The 18,043-nt window shown below is 39.9% G+C and overlaps 1 protein-coding gene across 13 annotated transcripts in view; it reads left to right on the forward strand.

Annotated features, from left to right (window-relative positions):
• The window catches only part of MECOM (MDS1 and EVI1 complex locus), a 457,986-nt gene that overhangs the window by 192,057 nt on the left and 247,886 nt on the right, over positions 1–18,043 (forward strand). For all 13 annotated transcript variants that reach the window (XM_081910753.1, XM_081910743.1, XM_081910756.1 and 10 more), the window contains exon 2: positions 13,493–13,830. In XM_081910753.1, the coding sequence (XP_081766879.1) occupies positions 13,493–13,830 (338 nt within the window). The remainder of the gene's footprint in view (positions 1–13,492; positions 13,831–18,043) is intronic.

Below are 18,043 nucleotides of genomic sequence, written 5' to 3' on the forward strand. Positions count from 1 at the left end.
GGGTATCTCATTTAATAATAAAAACCATAATTCATTGTGAAATTTGGGAAAGTTGCTGAAACTCAACCTTCGACTTGGAAGGCGCACTTCTTCACTCACAATAAGTTGAGTGAACGGGGTGCTGGCTGTGGTTAGGCTGTGGTAAGAAATCTCTTTCCTTTCCTTTCCTTTCCTTTCAAGAACGGAAATTTCCTTACATAGAACGAAAAGTTTCAGCTGATATGTTGGAATCTGGATTGGTTCTTACATGAATGCAGGTCTGCGGCTGGTCAGCGCCTGGATGTGTAATTCCCTGGGTACCACATGCATGCATTTCCCCTTAGGTTCCCTGATGGAAGAAATACAGGGTAAAATCAAGGGAATAAATAAATGCTTATCAATTGATTGCTGCAGCAGTTTTCCAGACAGGCTTTTTGGAGAATGCAAGTGGCTACAGGGAAGAGATGGGAAAATTTGCTTCCATGAATTTCCTTATGTTATCTTAGGATCCAGACCATAGTCAAATTCCAACCAGGCCCATAGATTTGGAATTGTATATGGAGTAAAGGGTCATTTACTATGTTGAGCTTGGCAGTTTGATATATGCAAATTCTAAAATATAGCTGTAAAAGGAGGAGTAATGTAGCATGGAAAAGCTTTAGCCAGCTGGAAATGGGTGGTATTTCTTCTTTAGCTGTAGAAACCAATGCTAATTCTGGGTCTTAATAAATGAAAATACATGCCAAGACACAGGTTACCTAGGCACATTACCTTCTCACTTATCTCACACACCTTCTGTCTTCTATAAGCATGGGTGTAGCCAGGATTTTTGTTAGGGAGGGGCAAGCCTTTTGTTCAGAGGGGCAGAACCTCAGTTTGCTATGTATTTTTATTTATTTATTTTATTTGGGGGGCATCTGCCCCCCCCGGCTACACCCATGGTATTAAGATTGTTTGAAAATGATGCCTCCCAAGGGTTTTTTGATGTAGCAGTAGTTAGGTGGCTGTCATAAACACACTTATCAGGCAGCATATCTCACCGAGTTTTACTTCTAAATAAACATGCATAGGACTATATTGTTCAAACATAAATATTTAACATCAGGATGTCTAGAACCTCAAAGCTGTGTAGAAGGAAATGGCAATTGATAAATCCCTATAGGTGTTGCAGAATTTCATCCCACCAATGCAAATGGTGACATCTCTTTCTTTTTAGTAACAGTAACTTAGAATTATCCATAATTTTTATTAATTCATAAATCATTTGGGGGGAAACAAAACCTTTCCCTAGTACTGTTGTTGTTTAAACAAAAGGTTCCTGTAGGTTAAATATACAAGTCACTGATGACACCAAGGGGTTAAACTTCCTTTTAGAAATTATGCTCTTGCCTAACAAATTTTCATGACCTAGCCATTTTTTTCCAATTGATTACACTTTGCTACATTATAATGGAGCCTACGCATTTGTGTCTCGGGACCATACGCTACTATATCCTGACATGTTAAACATCTCCTGTGGCTCACCATACGCATCAGGGATGAGGACCTCCCTCTGTTTTCTCATTATGCCAAACAGTGAAATGTGGAAATAATTCTAATCCTTTCTTCTGCTTCTGTGGTACTCTGAAAAATGTGATAAACTGAATCCAATTAAAAGTCGTTACCGCCACAATGCTCAGTTTCTGTCTCTAACCTTTGTTTTATAATTCATTCTGTTATCTATCTTTATTGTAATTTGGAGGAATAGTCATCTGTGATTACAGCTTTCTTTTAAACAGGAAAACGTGTAATTCCCAGCGTTAATTTGTGACATCCCAATTTAAAAAGATGAAAGTCTACTAATGACTTTATGTTTTCAAGTAGGCTAGGCTGTTTTAAATATATATATATTGTGAGATAAAGTTTAATTCACTTATAGACTGTTTTACAATTGTGCTAAGTCAAAATATTAGGAATTAAGTTGATTTTATCCTGGTAACTTCAATGCAACTGCATTTTGTTTCAAGTGAGAATGCTTGGTTTTTAAGGGGCTTGTAGATTGGGCTGTCAGTTCTAAAGATTGTCTGGATTTACTGTACATCATTGGGGGCAGCGGTGGTTGAAATCTGAGGCTTGTCTATACAGAAGTGGAAGAACTTGTGAGCTCACCTGTGACATAGACCTGAGCTTTTGTTGCTGACAAGCCCAGAGGCAAAACCTGGAGGCTGCATATGTACTGGTAACTACAGTATGCACAATCACAACCATACTAGTAATATCTGTAGTTGATGCTTTAAATTAATGCTTAAGAAAATAAAAGATGCAGTAGACATCTCAGTTTACTTCATTGGTGGGAGTAAAAGGGTGTACACACATAATTGCCACACACATTTAAATGCATGAGTAAGTGTACTAATGTAGGACTCAGTACATATAGATTTCTAGAATGTGGAATAGAAAGTTCTGTTTTTCAGTGTGCAATTCATCAGGCCCAGGATATGACTGTTCAAGTTCAATATACTATTTATTTAATCAACATTTTACATTACATTGTTCTTACATTCCAGTTAAGGGAGCAAGTATGGGAAGCCAGCATAATTTATTTAATTAAGCCAGCCTAAAGTACACCAGAACCAAAGTACATCCAAGAGTGGAACTACTGCTGACTGAGCCAGTTTAAGCCTGGCAGAGGGGAAACAAGCATTTAGAGTTTGACTTACACCATCCTTGTTGTTGGTGTAAGCTCTTCCGTGTTCCCAGGTCACTTAACCAAGCTGAACTGTGTTAGGGTCCAGTGTATGTCCCCACACCACCTCAGCCGTTCCCCCATCACTCCCATGGAATGCCTGCTTTTTAGGACTTATGTTGGTTTAAATGCTGCCAGTCCAGGCTGAGCCCGGATGTTAAATCAGTATATGTCCAGCTGAGCTAGGGCTGAGGATTTACACTGGCTGGGAATGTCATAACTTGCTGATTTCAGCAAATCTAGGGTGCCCTTAATTTTTAAACCACTGAGTTCAGATAAGTGGAAACTTTATAAATGCATCATTTTCCTAGACACATACCTGAGCTGGATCTTAGAATTTTGATAACATTCCCATGGCACTATATTAATATGTTAATGACACTAAATTATTACATGAAGGTGTAAATACAAAGTGTTTCTTTGGAATATGCCCTAAGGCCATTATCTTCCATCTTTTCTCTCTTGGGACTAACATGGGATCCACTTTTCATTTTTTTAAACGTCTCTCTCTCTCTCCTCTCCCTCTCCCTCCCCCCGCATTTCTCCTTGGTTTTCTGTCCTTCCTTCCTTCCTTCCTTCCTTCCTTCCTTCCTTCCTTCCTTCCTTCCTTCCTTCCTTCCTTCCTTCCTTCCTTCCAATATAGTTGATATGTTATGAGTCATAACCAAGCAGATGATAATGCCCTAGAGGTTATTATTTTTAATATCACCAGTATTCGTGGACCAGATACTTACTACTGCAGCCTTTTTCATCTGTGTAGGACCATTGATTTTCTTAGTGTTGACTCTGTAGTATATATAGTATATTCTATTCCATATATACTATATGCTATACTACATATAGGAAGTTTTTCATCTTCCTTTTGTTCCACTTTACCTAGAGAGGATTCTGAAAGTCAAAATAGAACATATTCTGCTGAGCAGACTTTATCAACCAGTGCAAAACTTTAATGGCACTCCCAGGTTGATATAATGCTGTAGTTCAAACCCTGTTAACTGCAAATAATTTTTCATGCTTATGATTGCAGTTGAGTTCTAGTAGAGGAGAAGTATAGATAGTATAAATGCCTTGACCAAAGTTGGTTGGACTAGAGCTATATATAAAATGAGATTTTAAAACTGCAAATAAATTCAGTTTTGTGTTGCTGCAATAATTACCATAGTTTATATATAGAATGCAGCATACTTAATCCCAAACAGGGGTATGCAGGTGCAGCTCCTGCTGACATCAAGGAGAACAGCACCCATGTAATTGAAAAGCAGAATTTGACCCGGAGTCTTTCAATATTGGCCCCTAATTAAGAGACGGTGTCTGGTGCACGTCAAATGCCTTAGACAGTGTTACTCAATTAGACACAGCCGACACTATCCAGAGTCCCAAATGCTGCTAGTTATTGTGCAAGCTGATATTGACATGTTCCAGAAACAATGTGGAGTTCTCATGCAGTTAGCGTATTATTACATGGTATTAACTGCTAGCCGAGAATGACCACTTACTCATATAGAAATGATCTTTCTTAAGCTGCAGCTGCACCCAGCTATGCATCAGGGTTTATATTCCATTCTCCAAAGTGTTCAGTTTTATCAGTGTTTTACTTTTCCTACAGTTCATTATGCCTCTTCAGTAGCTCAGCGCTTTTTGGGTGGGCAGGGAGGTGATTCTTTGTCAACACTCTTTCTATATATCGGTAGCATATAGAAATAAATCATGTCTGATTTAGTGACAACAACAACAACAACAACAACAATAATAAAGAATAGCACTTATATAGTGTTTTCTTCCTAATGCTTCTTAACGTTTTTAATGCTTATGTGAACAGTCCAGTTCAAGAAACAGATTGGCAAGTGTCATTCATTAATTCTACACAAGAGAGGGTTGTGAATATCGGAATTCAGAATTAGAATTTTTATATCGGAATTCAGATTAGAATTTTTAGCTAATTTATCTGGTGGGTGCAGGGGAAGAAGCATATTTCTGGCTCATGCAGTGTGTGCACATATATGCAAGCTAACTGATGCTTTGTGTTTACTAATTAATTAACTTTTAACTCACTCATCTTCCAAGGACTCATATTGGCAGACATTACCCCCCTTTGTCCCAATTTATCTTCACAATAACCCAGTTCCAGTTCACTCAGTGAGTTGGCTGAACTCGAATTTGAATGCAGCTCTCCACTATTCCAGCAGCCTATTCAATACCACATTGACATTCCTGTAGCCAGGATGTAGGGCAAGCCTTCATAATTGGTGATACGGCAAGGCAGTCCACTACAGACTTCTAAAACTTCCTGTTTTAGCATTGGCATTGCCAGGCCAAGTTCAAGGTGTTACTGTTGGTATATAAAGCCCTTAACAGCTTATGGCCAGTTTACCTGCAGGATCACCTTACTCCATGTAAAAGGTAAATAAGCAAAGGACCCCTGGACATTTAAGCTCAGTCAAAGGTGGCTATGGGGAGTGGTGCTCGTCTTGCTTCAAGCCGAGGGAGCCAGTGTTTGTCCACAGACAGCTTTCAGGGTCATGTGGCCAGAATGACTAAACTGCTTCTGGTGCAACGGAACACTGACGGTGTCTAGAGAGCATGTAAACGCCGTTTACCTTCTGCCAGAGCGGTACCTATTCATCTACTTGCACTTTGACGTGCTTTCGAACTGCTAGGTTGGCAGGAGCTGGGACCAAGCAAGGGGAGCTCACCCTTTCGCGGGGATTTGAACCGCTGACCTTCTGATCAGCAAGTCCTAGGCTCTGTGGTTTAACCCACAGCGCCACCCACAGGTCCATATGGGAGTAGATACTTATAAGTAGTATCCTGATTTAAGACTTGAACAACCACTTAGAAGCAAAAAAAGAAAAGACCAGTAGCCAAGGGAATTCACATGCTAACTCCTCAATCTGTCTTTCATATTCAGTTTTGAATTTGCATAACGAAGCAAGCAAGAGGATAACATCTGCACTGTTGATAGCAACTTCTGATTATCTCAGACTCCACAGTTGCTTTGATTTTTCAGACTATGAAATATTCTACCTAAAATTTAAATATGTTGGAATGTGAATGGATATCATATTTCACTAATGCTCAAGTGCTGACATCTACCTTATGGTAGAATCATGAAACAAAATGCCGCAATACTGTGCATCACTCTGGAATGACTCTATCCAGATTCTACATTACAGTTTGTTCTCTATTTCTTTGTCACATTCTTTCAAGTGCAAGAATCTGTCCCACTGTAGTATCCCATCAAGAAGCAGAATATAGGGCAGGATATGAAAATTTAAAAATGGGGCTTTGCATATGTGATCTGGCTTTTGTTGAATTCTATAGGATAAAGCAAATGAGCTAAACTCGGACACAGTTGAGAGTGGACAGAAGCTGCTCCTCTTCTAAGACAGTAGGATCCATGTTGGGACATGGCATATAACTCAGCAATCTTGCTGAACTAATCTGGTAATGGTTAGTACCTAGATGGGAGACTGCCTGTGGACATTCCTTGAGGTTCTCAAAAGAAAGGCAGGATAGACATGATATTAATACTCCCCCCACCACTGCCCCAAGGTCTCTGCATTATCACATTATCCTCTGCACAAACACAGTGCCCATCCCAACGATGGGCATTTTACTCATAAAATGAAACAGGCCAGCATCCTGTACATTATTATTTAAACATTATTAAGGTGTGCCTTCTTTTTCTTTGAGTAAGCAGGAACAGGGGACCTCTTATTTGTCAAGTGTCATTGTTGCGCAAGTCCTACTTGTTTATTAAACCCCCCCCCCCCATTTCTTTTCTGAAGTCAAATAAATCCAGAAGTAGTTAGTTTTGTATTGCCTTTCTAACATTTTATGGGATTGGCACTTACTAGAACTCCCACCTCTGCTAGATATGCACAGTATTTTCTTTGTGCAGATTTTTCCCCTGCAATAATGGGTTAGCAGCAAGAAAGAAAACAGAATAGTGTTGCAAAATATCCATGCTGCAAGCAAGCTTTTTGTAAAAGCTGAAGCTGCCATCAAGGTAGACAGATAAAAGAAATGCTAAACATTCTGTGGCCTATATTCCTCTCTGTTACAGGCAGGAGAAACACTATAGATTTCAACTAATGACAAAAATCTGATTGTAATCTTACTTACATATATATGTCAACCTTAAAGTAACTCCATTGACATTTTCAACTTGCACACCAGAGTGAGTATTATCAGAATTTGGATTGGTATAGCTCAATAAAATCAAACACTGTCTAGAAGGAGGTAATAACTCACATTGAATAATATTAATGAGGTGAGTAGTTTTCTACAATTCCATAGGGCTTCTGGAATGTCTAACCAACTATTCAGCACAAGTAGCAGAAGTATAATCAAGCTCTTGATTCATTCACACCTACGTTAGGTTCAGTTGACATGAACATAGAATAATGTGAAACTCATCAGTATATGGGGGATCTTGTTTGTTACACAGATTCCTTAGGAATACAGTTAATCCATCCCTTATTCATGTTTGAAATTTCATTTCAAAAATATAACCTTTTGGTGAAAAAGCTTTGAATTTGCAATTGATATGTGAGTTCAGTCAAGCATCAAAGGCTGCAATCTTATATACACTTAGCTGAGAGTAAGGCCCATCGGACTCAGCTAGACTTCTCAGTAGATATACATAGGATTGTGCTATAAAAATTAATTTGTTTAATGGTTTCTGATCAAAATGAAAAAAACAAACCATAATGTTGATTCAATTCAAACGGCCCAGTAAAGAAAGATCTCAGGGGCTGCCTCTCCCCATATGAACTGACCCGTGCCCTGTGATCATCATGTGAGGCACCTCTTTGTGTGCCTCCTCCACGAGAGGTCTGGAGGGTGGCAAAATGAGACTGGGCCTTTTCTGCAGTGGCTCCCTATTTGTGGAATGCTCTCCCCAGGAGGCTTGCCTGGTGCCTTCATTACATATCTTTAGACGCCAGGTGAAAATGTTGTTCAACATTCTATTTAAATGTGTTTTGGGGGGGGGTGTTACTGGACTGTTTTCATTTTTGTTCTTGTTTTTTATTATGTATTTTGTGCTCTCATTTTGTATTTTTATGTCGTGAATGACTCTGATCTTCAGTTGGAGGGTGGTATACAAAATATTTATTATTATTATTAATAAAATTATTATCATTAATATGTGCTATAGCTGTAAAAAAAGGCAGATTCCATGCTAGGGATGATTAGAAAAAACTGAAAATAAAACTGCCAAGAGCATAATATTGCTGTACAAATCTATGGTGTGACCACACTATGTATACTGTATACAGTTCTGGTAAACATAGTAGTGGACCCTGGGGTCTCAAATGTCAGTGGTGCCCTATGTGACACCCAAATTTGGTACCCCCACTTCTCTTGCTGTACAGTGGTACCTCAGGTTACATACGCTTCAGGTTACATACACTTCACGTTACAGACTCCGCTAACCCAGAAATAGTACCTTGGGTTAAGAACTTTGTTTCAGGATGAGAACAGAAATCGTGCTCCGGTGGCGCAGTGGCAGCAGGAGGCCCCATTAGCTAAAGTGGTGCCTCAGGTTAAGAACAGTTTCAGGTTAAGAACGGACCTCCAGAATTAATTAAGTTCTTAACCCAAGGTACCACTGTATTCTAAACAATAGTTGTGGCTTCCCCTGTAGCTCCCCAAGGCTCTGTACCTAGTACGACCCAGACACACTCCCTTAAATCCACCTCTGGGTTACTTCACCTCAAAAAGGATATTGTGGAATTGGAAAAGCTGCTGAAAAGGGCAGCCACATTGATCAAAGGGGTGCAGCAACCCCAGTGAAGAAAGGTTACAACATTTGGGCCTTTTTAGTTTACAGAAAAGGAGAGCAATGATAGAACATTATGCATGGTGTGGAGGAAGTGGGCAGAGAACGGTTTTGCAACACTAGCGCTTGGGGACATCAAATGAAGCTGAATGTTGGAAGATTCAGGACAGACAAAAGAGAGCACTTCTTATGGTGTATAGTTAAACTCTGGAATTTTCCCTCACAAGAGGTAGTGAAGGCTACTGACTTGGTGGGCTTTAAAATGGGATTGGACAAATTCATGGAGGAGAGGTTATCAGCAGCTACTAACCCCGATGGCTATGTTCTACCTTCACCATTGGAGGCAGTATGCCTCTAAAAAAAGGTGCTGGTGTCTGCAGGAGGGGGGCAATATTGTCATGCTTAGACCTTGCTTGTGTGCTTCCCAGAGGCATCTGGTTGGCTACTGTGAGAATAGGATGTTGGACTAGATGGGCTACTGGCCTGATCCAGCCGGGTTCTTCTTAGGTAGTTATGCTCTTATTCGAATAGTCACACTTTTAATTCACACTGGTGGAGGACAGCTGAAATTAAAACAATACTGCTATGCTTTTGTAAAAATAATAATTCATGATTTAATGAAACTTAAGCAATTTTAAGACCTTTTGATTTCAAGCATGCACTTTCAACCAATGAAATAATTGCTACTTACAATTGCTTAGCTTTGGCTGAATTCTAAAGAACTGAGAGAAAAATGGAAACATTCCTCCTGCAAGGCCAGAAATGGAAAAACTGGAAATTTACAGATCAGTTATATATATGATTTTTTTCTCCCTTTCATGATCATGAATAAAATGCTTTTAAAAACAAGGTTTGGGAATAATACTATTCCAGCCATTTATGTTGTTTCAAGACCCAAGGTTCATATGCTGCTTCTGCATATGACAGGATTACTAAAAAAAGTAATGCTCTTACTTACGTAGGAAAAGCACTTTAAATAATGTAGAATACGGGACATTTTCAGGCATTCAGACTTGTCCATGCAGACTTAATAGCTTGGAACTTGCTTAAAAGAGAGGGGATTCTCAAAATGCTGAATTTTGCACTTCATCGCAAAAATTTTATTAACTGGGTACATTTGTGGAATTACTAAATACACACACCTCTGGCCTTCTGTTGTACTGTATTTAGCTACTAACATCAAGCCTATCTCTGGATTATTAGCTACTTATGCTGAAGGTTAAGGAGCCCTGGCTGCTTTAAAATTCCCTAACTCTCTCTCTCACACACATTATATTGCAGTCTTGTTTTGCCTTCGGAATGGAAAAGGATACTAAAGCAGCTAAATGGTTAAGCATTTGTCCAAGTGAAAGGAAGTCAACCCCCCTGCTCATATTCCACACAGAAGCCTAGGTTACTGTTTAAACTGACCCCAGGCTCCACAGAGGTTAAAGCTCTGGCATTAGCCTTGGCACAGAGCTGCTCTATCATCTTCATCAGGAATATCCCAGCCGTAGTCATGTGCATTCTTTCCTGCCAACATAACACATTTGTGCAGAATGTGCACACACTGGTGTCTACCCTGGTCTTTTAGTAGCAATTAACCTTTCCTACAGGGTTTCCTTTGAAGCTTGCTCGTGTTTTTATTGCAAAATAGCAATGAGGATTTTTTTAATGAAGGGAAATGTCTAAACTTCCATGTTACCTAATCTATTCTATTCCCCAACTCAGACATTGCAATTATATTACCCAATTCCTAACAGGGACAATTTTATGATCTTAAAGAGGTCTGCCTGGAAATCAAAACTGCAACAATTGTGTTTGTGTATTTGCTTCCCAATTTTAGGTTTTCTGGGGCTTGTTTCATGTGGAGATAAATTATGTTGGCTGAGGAAATTAAGGATGCTTTCCTCCCAACATCTGTTTTTATAAAGATTGAAAGATCAAGAAGCAAAATAGTTTTAGCACCCATGAGAACTTGCCCCATTTGTGAACGTAACAGGATGGTTTCTGCGAACAAAGAAAGCCTCTCATTAACAGAAAGTGTGAAAGTACACTTTTCTCTGACCTGTGCAGCCTGGGTGATTTGGAACATGTTTAGAAATGCAGTTATAATCAAATTAAACATTATGAATTATTGGTTGAGAAACATTCTTGCAGGTATTTTGCCAAAAGTCACTAGCAAATTGACAATTGTATTGTTTTCATAAAAAAAGGTTGCAATGGTATATACGTTCAGTTTGATAAGGGAGATGCTATTTTTTTTCTGTAAATGTGCTACTAAGGAATGTTTGGGTTTTGATGGGAGATCTTTTGATCAGTTACTGTTATGTTTACTTGTAATGTTCATATTTATGCCAGATGCAGAGAGATCCAACCAGAAAACCTCCATTAAAATAAATTGTAAGAAAGAAATGTGACATCTGATTACTAAGCCTCTGCTTGCATAACTCTGGTTTCCTCCATGCCTGAAAATCAGGGGTGGTAGCCTGTAATCAAAGGGGTCAGTTTATTCTGGAGAATCTGGGCCAGGAACCAGGAATGATTAACTTCATAATAAGTTGGCACCATGGTATTGCATTAATAAAGTGGAGAAAGTTGCTTTTTACTAGATACAGTGGTACCTTGGGTTACAGACATTTCAGGTTATAGACTCCGCTAACTCAGAAATAGTACCTCGGGTTAAGAACTTTGCTTCAGGATGAGAACAGAAATTGTGCGGTGGCGGCGCAGCGGCAGGCCCCATTAGCTAAAGTGGTGCTTCAGGTTAAGAACAGTTTCAGGTTAAGAACGGACCTCCGGATCGAATTAAGTTCTTAACCCGAGGTACCACTGTACTACTCTTTGTCCATTTAGCCCTGTATTGTCTACTCTGGCTGGTAATAGCTTTCTCAAGCAGAGTATTTTCCATTAGTTACCACCTGATCCTACCACCTGAAAAAGCCAGAGTTTATGAACAAGAGCCCTGCTGGATCAGGCAAAAGACTCATCTAGTCCAGCATCCTGTTCTCAGAGTGGCTTCCTATGGGAAGAATGTAGGCAGGACCTAAAGGTTCCCCTTTAGAGAGCCAGTGTGGTGTAGTGGTTAAGAGCAGTGGACTCATAATCTGGTGAACCGGGTTCGCTTCCCCGCTCCTCCACATGCAGCTGCTGGGTGACCTTGGGCCAGTCACACTTCTTTGAAGTCTCTCAGCCCCACTCACCTCACAGAGTGTTTGTTGTGGGGGAGGAAGGGAAAGGAGAATGTTAGCCGCTTTGAGACTCCTTCGGGTAGTGATAAAGCGGGATATCAAAACCAAATCCCTCTCTTTTAAAATCATTAAAACAAATGACTCCCTGCAAGTAGGAAATCAGCATCACGTACTAAAGTTTCTGTCTGAGCATTTCTCCCTGGTGTGCAAGTTTTCTGTTTGCAAGGCATGGGGTATTTTTTTTTGGGGGGGGGGAGGAAGTATTTTGGTTGTGGTGGTTTCAACCTATGGGAATATATAGTGCACCCTGCACCCTTCTGAAGTGGTGCAGTTCATTCTGCCACTTCAGATGCATCTCATTGTGCTATATGTGTACAGCAGACCTAACTCTGAACTTAAAAACAACTGAACATGCCATAGCTACGAAAAAGTGGGCAAATCACTATCTCTCAGACATGCAGTGAGAAAATAAACTATTGTAAGCTGCCCTGATCTCGTATGGCAAGGTGAAAAATAAATATAAATAAATATCCCAACTCTGCTTCAGTGGTCACCTCTCATAATACTAGAACTCGGGGTCACCAAGTGAAATTAATTGGCAATAGGTTCAAGACAGACAAAGGGAAGCTTTATACCACACCATAACTAACTTGAATTTACTGCCACAAGGTACTGTGGTGGCCGCTAGCTTATATAAGGGGGGTGGGTGGGTGTGCGTGCACGCGTGTTTTAAGGATTTGACAAATCCATTAAAGAGTGATCTAGCCTGCCAACCATGATAACTAAATTGAACGTCCACATTAGTCAACATAGCTCCAAATAACCATATGCCAGGGTGACTGACAGCCAAGAGTTGTTGGCAGAAAGAGAATGCTAGATGAGACAGACTTTTGCTCCGATCCAGCAGATTAGTTCTTAGAGGTGGTCATGACAGCAGTGTGGAGGCTTCCAGAAACATGGTTTATGCTACAGTTGCTCCACAGAGTGGTTGGATCTCATAGAGTGCCATATCACACATTTGTTGACGCTGCAAGTGGTGGTATGAGCACTCTTCCCAGGCTTGGGTGATCCATATAGCAAGCCATACTATATGCTATGACTGTCACATGGGAAAGCCATCACACAAAGTTTTGTTTCAGATAGCTTCCATGCTACTGACATAACATGCCATTCAATCCTAGCACAAATAGTTTATATTAAATTATTTCTAATAAGTTCCATAGCTATTTTCTGCTATTAAATTATCTGAAATTAGTTTTGGGTGCTGCTAATGGTCACTTTCTATATTTCCTTTTGAAATTCCTGACAGGGCTGGAGTACTCTTATGTGGTTTGCTATATATGCTCTTTTTTAGAGAAATCGTATCAAGCCCTTGTCATTCATGCCTTAGTTCATTTCTAGGTTGGATACTGTAATTCCTGCTACATTGTCATCAGGGGCAGCCCAATCTAGAAACTACAATTGGTTGAGAATACTGTAGCCAGATTTGTATCTGCTTTTGGCAGATTGGCTTCCGTTTTGGTTCAAAGGCTCAATTCCAGTTGCTGGCTTTGACCCTCAAAGGCCCAAGACTATGGTGTTTTAGGAACTATCTCCACCCATATGACCCTGCTAGACACCTGTGCTCTGTTTCTGAATTCCTCCTTGTTGTCCCTTTGCCAACCGAAATATGACTGGTAAGGACAAGAGAAAAGGGCCTTTTCAGTTGTGATGCCTAAACTATAGAATAAGAAAGGTCTGCCTGCCCACTTCTTTGATTGATTTTAAATAGGCTCTTAAGACTGTTTAAGCACATCCACTCATCTTGCCCTTCATGTTTGGAATCCTTTTCAGATAATGAGTGTGTATATGAAAGCTTCCCTGAGATTCCTTTGGAAGAAACATCTGAAAATGATGGAGAACCAAGCACTTTGTCACTCAGTATTCATGAACAATCATCTCCAGCAACATCAAGTGAAGCCTTCACACCAAAGGAGGGATCTCCTTACAAAGCTCCAATATACATTCCTGATGACATACCAATTCCATCAGAGTTTGAGCTTCGAGAATCAAATATTCCTGGAGCTGGATTAGGGATATGGGCCAAAAGGAAGATTGAAGTAGGTGAAAGATTTGGACCATATGTGGGAGAACATAGCCCAAGTCTGAAAGATCCTGGCAATGGATGGGAGGTAGGAAAATGCATATGTTATTGTGTTATATTGAGTAATAATCTGTTTCCTTTAATAAAGGCAAGATTCCTAATGGATAAGTGCAGATATTTTTGAAATAACATTTTTGGTGTATCTAAGGACTGATAATATTGGGTCTTATAATTCTGGGTTGTTATATAACAGAATACATTTAGGTAGAGATGAGACTGTGAATTGCTCACATTTCCTCCTACATCAATCCACCCTGGCTTTAAATACCTTCATTAAGATGAATGGTGAGAAGTAGGAAAAGGCAATCATTATCTGAACTTGCTTTGATGGTTTTTGGATTCCCCCCCCCCCTTTGTTGGCTTTTGGTGATGTTTTGAATATGCCACAAAATATGAAAACATATCCTTCCATTAAAATGGTGTCATTTTTTTTGAAAATTACCAGAATGCAGATTTTGCTTTTTTTACCCTGAGAGCAATCTTGTAGAATGATGTTTGCAATGCTGTTTATTGTATATTTTGTGGTATCACAAGCCATCCATTAAAATAGTACATGAGCATGTCATCCTGGAAATTTAGGTCGTGGTAATTCGTCCTTATCCTTCTTTCTGAGTCCTGTGGCTTGTCAAGCCCTAACAGAATGCCCTTTGGTTTCTTCTAATTCTCATAGCTTCTCATATATCATGACCACCTTGCCCTATTCCCTCCATTCCTTGTGGACCAGGTTCATTTACCAACACATTATATCTGGCCTTAGACAACAGTGATAAGCATCAGACAATTTATTATCCCCCCCCCCAAATCAGAGAAATATGTGCCTCCTAGGATCTTGAGATAGAGAAGTCCTTTAGATTTCCACATTCAAATTTTACCACCTGTAATTGAGAGTTTCCATTGTTACTGGGGCAAGTCCAGTCAAAGATTTTTAGCCACCTGAGGCAGAGCAACAAATTGCACCCTCTACGAATTTAAGCTGCACAGTACTCAAACGCTGCCTGGTTAAGTTTAACACCTAACCTGAGACAGAAAACCTCACAAGCTCATTGACAGTAGAAATAAAGCAATAAGCAACCATTTTCTGCCTTTGTCATTCCCACCAAAATCAGCTGCCTTAGTCAGCCGCTTCACTTAGCTGTGGGTGTGGAAGGAGCGTGGTATACTGAGTGACTAGCTGACCAGGCAGCTTTACCTTGCCGTAGCTTGGAAAGTCACTTATTATGGCTTGGGAGAAGAGTATCTTTCAGCCTGACCAAGTGAGATGAAGACGTTATCCTTACTTGAAATAAAAAAACAAAAAACCTGTCCAGTAGCACTTTAGAGACCAACTAGGTTTGTTCTGGGCATAAGCTTTTGTGTGCATGCACACTTCTTCAGATTCGAAAGCTTATACCCAGAAACACGAAAGCTTATACCCAGAACAAACTTAGTTGGTCTCTAAGGTGCTACTGGACAATTTTTTATTTTTAAAATTTATTTTGACTGCGTCAGACCAGCACGGCTACCTACCTGAATCTTCACTCGTCCATGCATGTATAAGGCAGGTCTTCCATGGACAGGACCATTATATTCTGGCTTTTCTGTTCCTGGGACTTTTGACTTCCTCACAGCAACCCACCATTTACTTATTCTGTCTGGTTCATACTGCAGATTTATTTCATTTTGCTGCATTCTGCATCTGATGCTGGAGCATCAGGCAAGATCCTTAGTTAAGAGGACCGCAGTGTGGGCTCTCTGCTACCTCAGCAAAGGCATAGATCAGTTTACCTCAAGGTTTACCGCCATTGCCACATCCCAGGATATTTGGGTGGCACTCACGGGACTGGTTCAAATTGTCACAGCAGTTGCCTTCCAACTTCCAACATTTCCCCAGCAGGTGACCCACTCACTCAAATAACATGTGAATTGTCAGAAACATGAGCCATGCCTGCCTGCCTGCCATGCCTTGCCTTGCTACTGTGAACCTGAACCCAATAAAGTTGCGGCCTGTCTTTTATCCAGCCTTGAGTCCTGTGTGGGTCTTTCCCCACACAGAGTTCCATTCCTGTCCGTGGCTGCAAAGCGTGCAAGCGTTATATTCATCCAGTGGGAATGCCCAGGCACTGTTCAACTTCTCTGGCTCCCATTTCTTTTTTAAAAATATGTCATGTTAAAAATAAATCTAGTCTTACTCTTTTCTCACCTCTCTTGTATATGCAGAAAAGCCACAAGGTGGCTCTTTATCACTTTATGCTTTTGCTTATTATGTGGGAGTATGGTCATGCCTTCTCAAATATATCACTTTGTAGTTCATGGGGGCTTTTCATAGAATCTTGCTGATTTCCTGGAAACAAGTTACAAGGTAGATGAGATAGAATGTGTCTATCTGTGCAAATAAAATGGCATGTTGAAACCGAGACCTCTAGTCAACATTGCTCTGATGCGATCGTAACAAAAATATTGTAAGTCTCATTTATATAGCCTCTTTAAGAGCACATAATAAATATAGCCATACCCTCCATCTTGTTGCAAAAGGCGGAAGGAAATAATAGTTTGCATTGTTATCTCTACTAAGGAAGGAATCCGGTATTGCATTATTACAGTTCTTCCATCAGTAAAAAAATGTATGCTTGTCAGACAGAACAGTGTCCCCTCCCCTCATGCACTGAACTGGGGATGGGTATGCAGGTGGGGTATGCAGGGGGAGGAGATGGAAGAAGCCCTGATGCGCTAGTGGGACTCATTGCGCTGCTGCAATTATTTCGTTGAATCTGGCCCTAACAATTTATGTTTGAGTGTACTCAATATTTTATATCTACAGATTTCAACTAAGCACCCAGTATTAAAATGTAGCAACGCCCCCAACACACAAAAACAGCCATACTTTTAAAAGCAAACTTTTAATAAAATATATGAGTAATATTTGTAAACATATGGGCCTTGTTTTGCAGATAGTTAATAACAAGTATCTAGCTTGGAGCATTTATAACTCGAAGTAGCTGCTGTTCAAAACTGGCCTCTTTTTCTTTCTTTCTTTTTAAAATGACTCTCTTCTAATAGGTCAGATGGAAGGATTGAAAACTATAATTAAAAATGTGCAGAAATATTTACTACAACCTAGCATCCTTCTAACACCATAGAATGTTGCGATACCCAAACAAAGATTGTGCCCATATGAAGTCTGCAATATCATGGCAATTGTGCTTGTTCAAATGCTTCACGTATTCAATGTGTTGTGGGACAAAAAATAATAATGTTGTGACATAGTTCTGCTTGGGTCATAATTGGAGTGCTGGAGAGCAGCTTAAATGAAAAGCCATAAATTTGAATTTGATCTCAGTTTGTGGGTCCAAAGCTGAGCATCGTCTAATCAGGTATTGCTTGGCTAAAGTACAAATCGAACAAGAGGTCACTGGGCAAGGGCAAAGGTCAAGCTTTTTTGCAGTTTGTCACTGCAGTTTTAGTATTTGCCAGCAGGCCAATCATGTGTTGAGGCCAAGTATTTGTAGCTCACTGCAAAAAAGAGAACGGCCTGCTTCTTAATCAACAAAGAAAACAGATTTTAAACAGCTGTCAGCAATTTAAAAAACACCCTACATTAAAAAAACACAAAACATAAAAGTTGTGATTTCACCATACTTTGTTCCTTGGGAAAGATGTGAGGAATAACTACTTGGAAAATGCTATGAAAGGAAACTTCAAATCCTTCCCTAGGACTTGGATAATTTGCATGTGTGTGCAGATGCATTCATTCCCTCTCCTCTCTACTGCAGCTTGTTGAACATTTTGGTTCCTCCTGTTCTGTGGTTTGAAAGATTTAATCATCATGTTCATGGAGACATAGTTTATCCCTAGTGGTTTTCGGATTCATTGTATATTAATGCTTGAGCTGGGTATTAGGAAAGTGGAAACAGAAGGCATCAGATCCAAAATATAAAACAGAAAATGCCTCACATTTTTATTACAAGTGTGAACAACTTGGGACATGATTATTTGCATGTTTTAATAAATTAATTGAAACAAACAAAGTAATGCTGCAACGTGCTGCCCCGAGGGCTGGGGCTAGATAACATCATTTAACCAAAGACATAAATGAAATTCAAATTCAGTTAACCAAAATACAAGCAATGCTCAGGCTTTTACATCTGCAGTCTACTGTGGTAACAATATGATGGCAGAAGAAAACTTCCTGGATGCTGCATAGTTCAGTGGAGAAGGCACACAATGATGTTTGCTCTGGGGGTGAGGTTTGACACATTCTGCCT

Source organism: Podarcis melisellensis (genome assembly GCF_964234715.1).
Source record: "Podarcis melisellensis genome assembly, chromosome: 5".
Taxonomy (NCBI): domain Eukaryota; kingdom Metazoa; phylum Chordata; class Lepidosauria; order Squamata; family Lacertidae; genus Podarcis; species Podarcis melisellensis.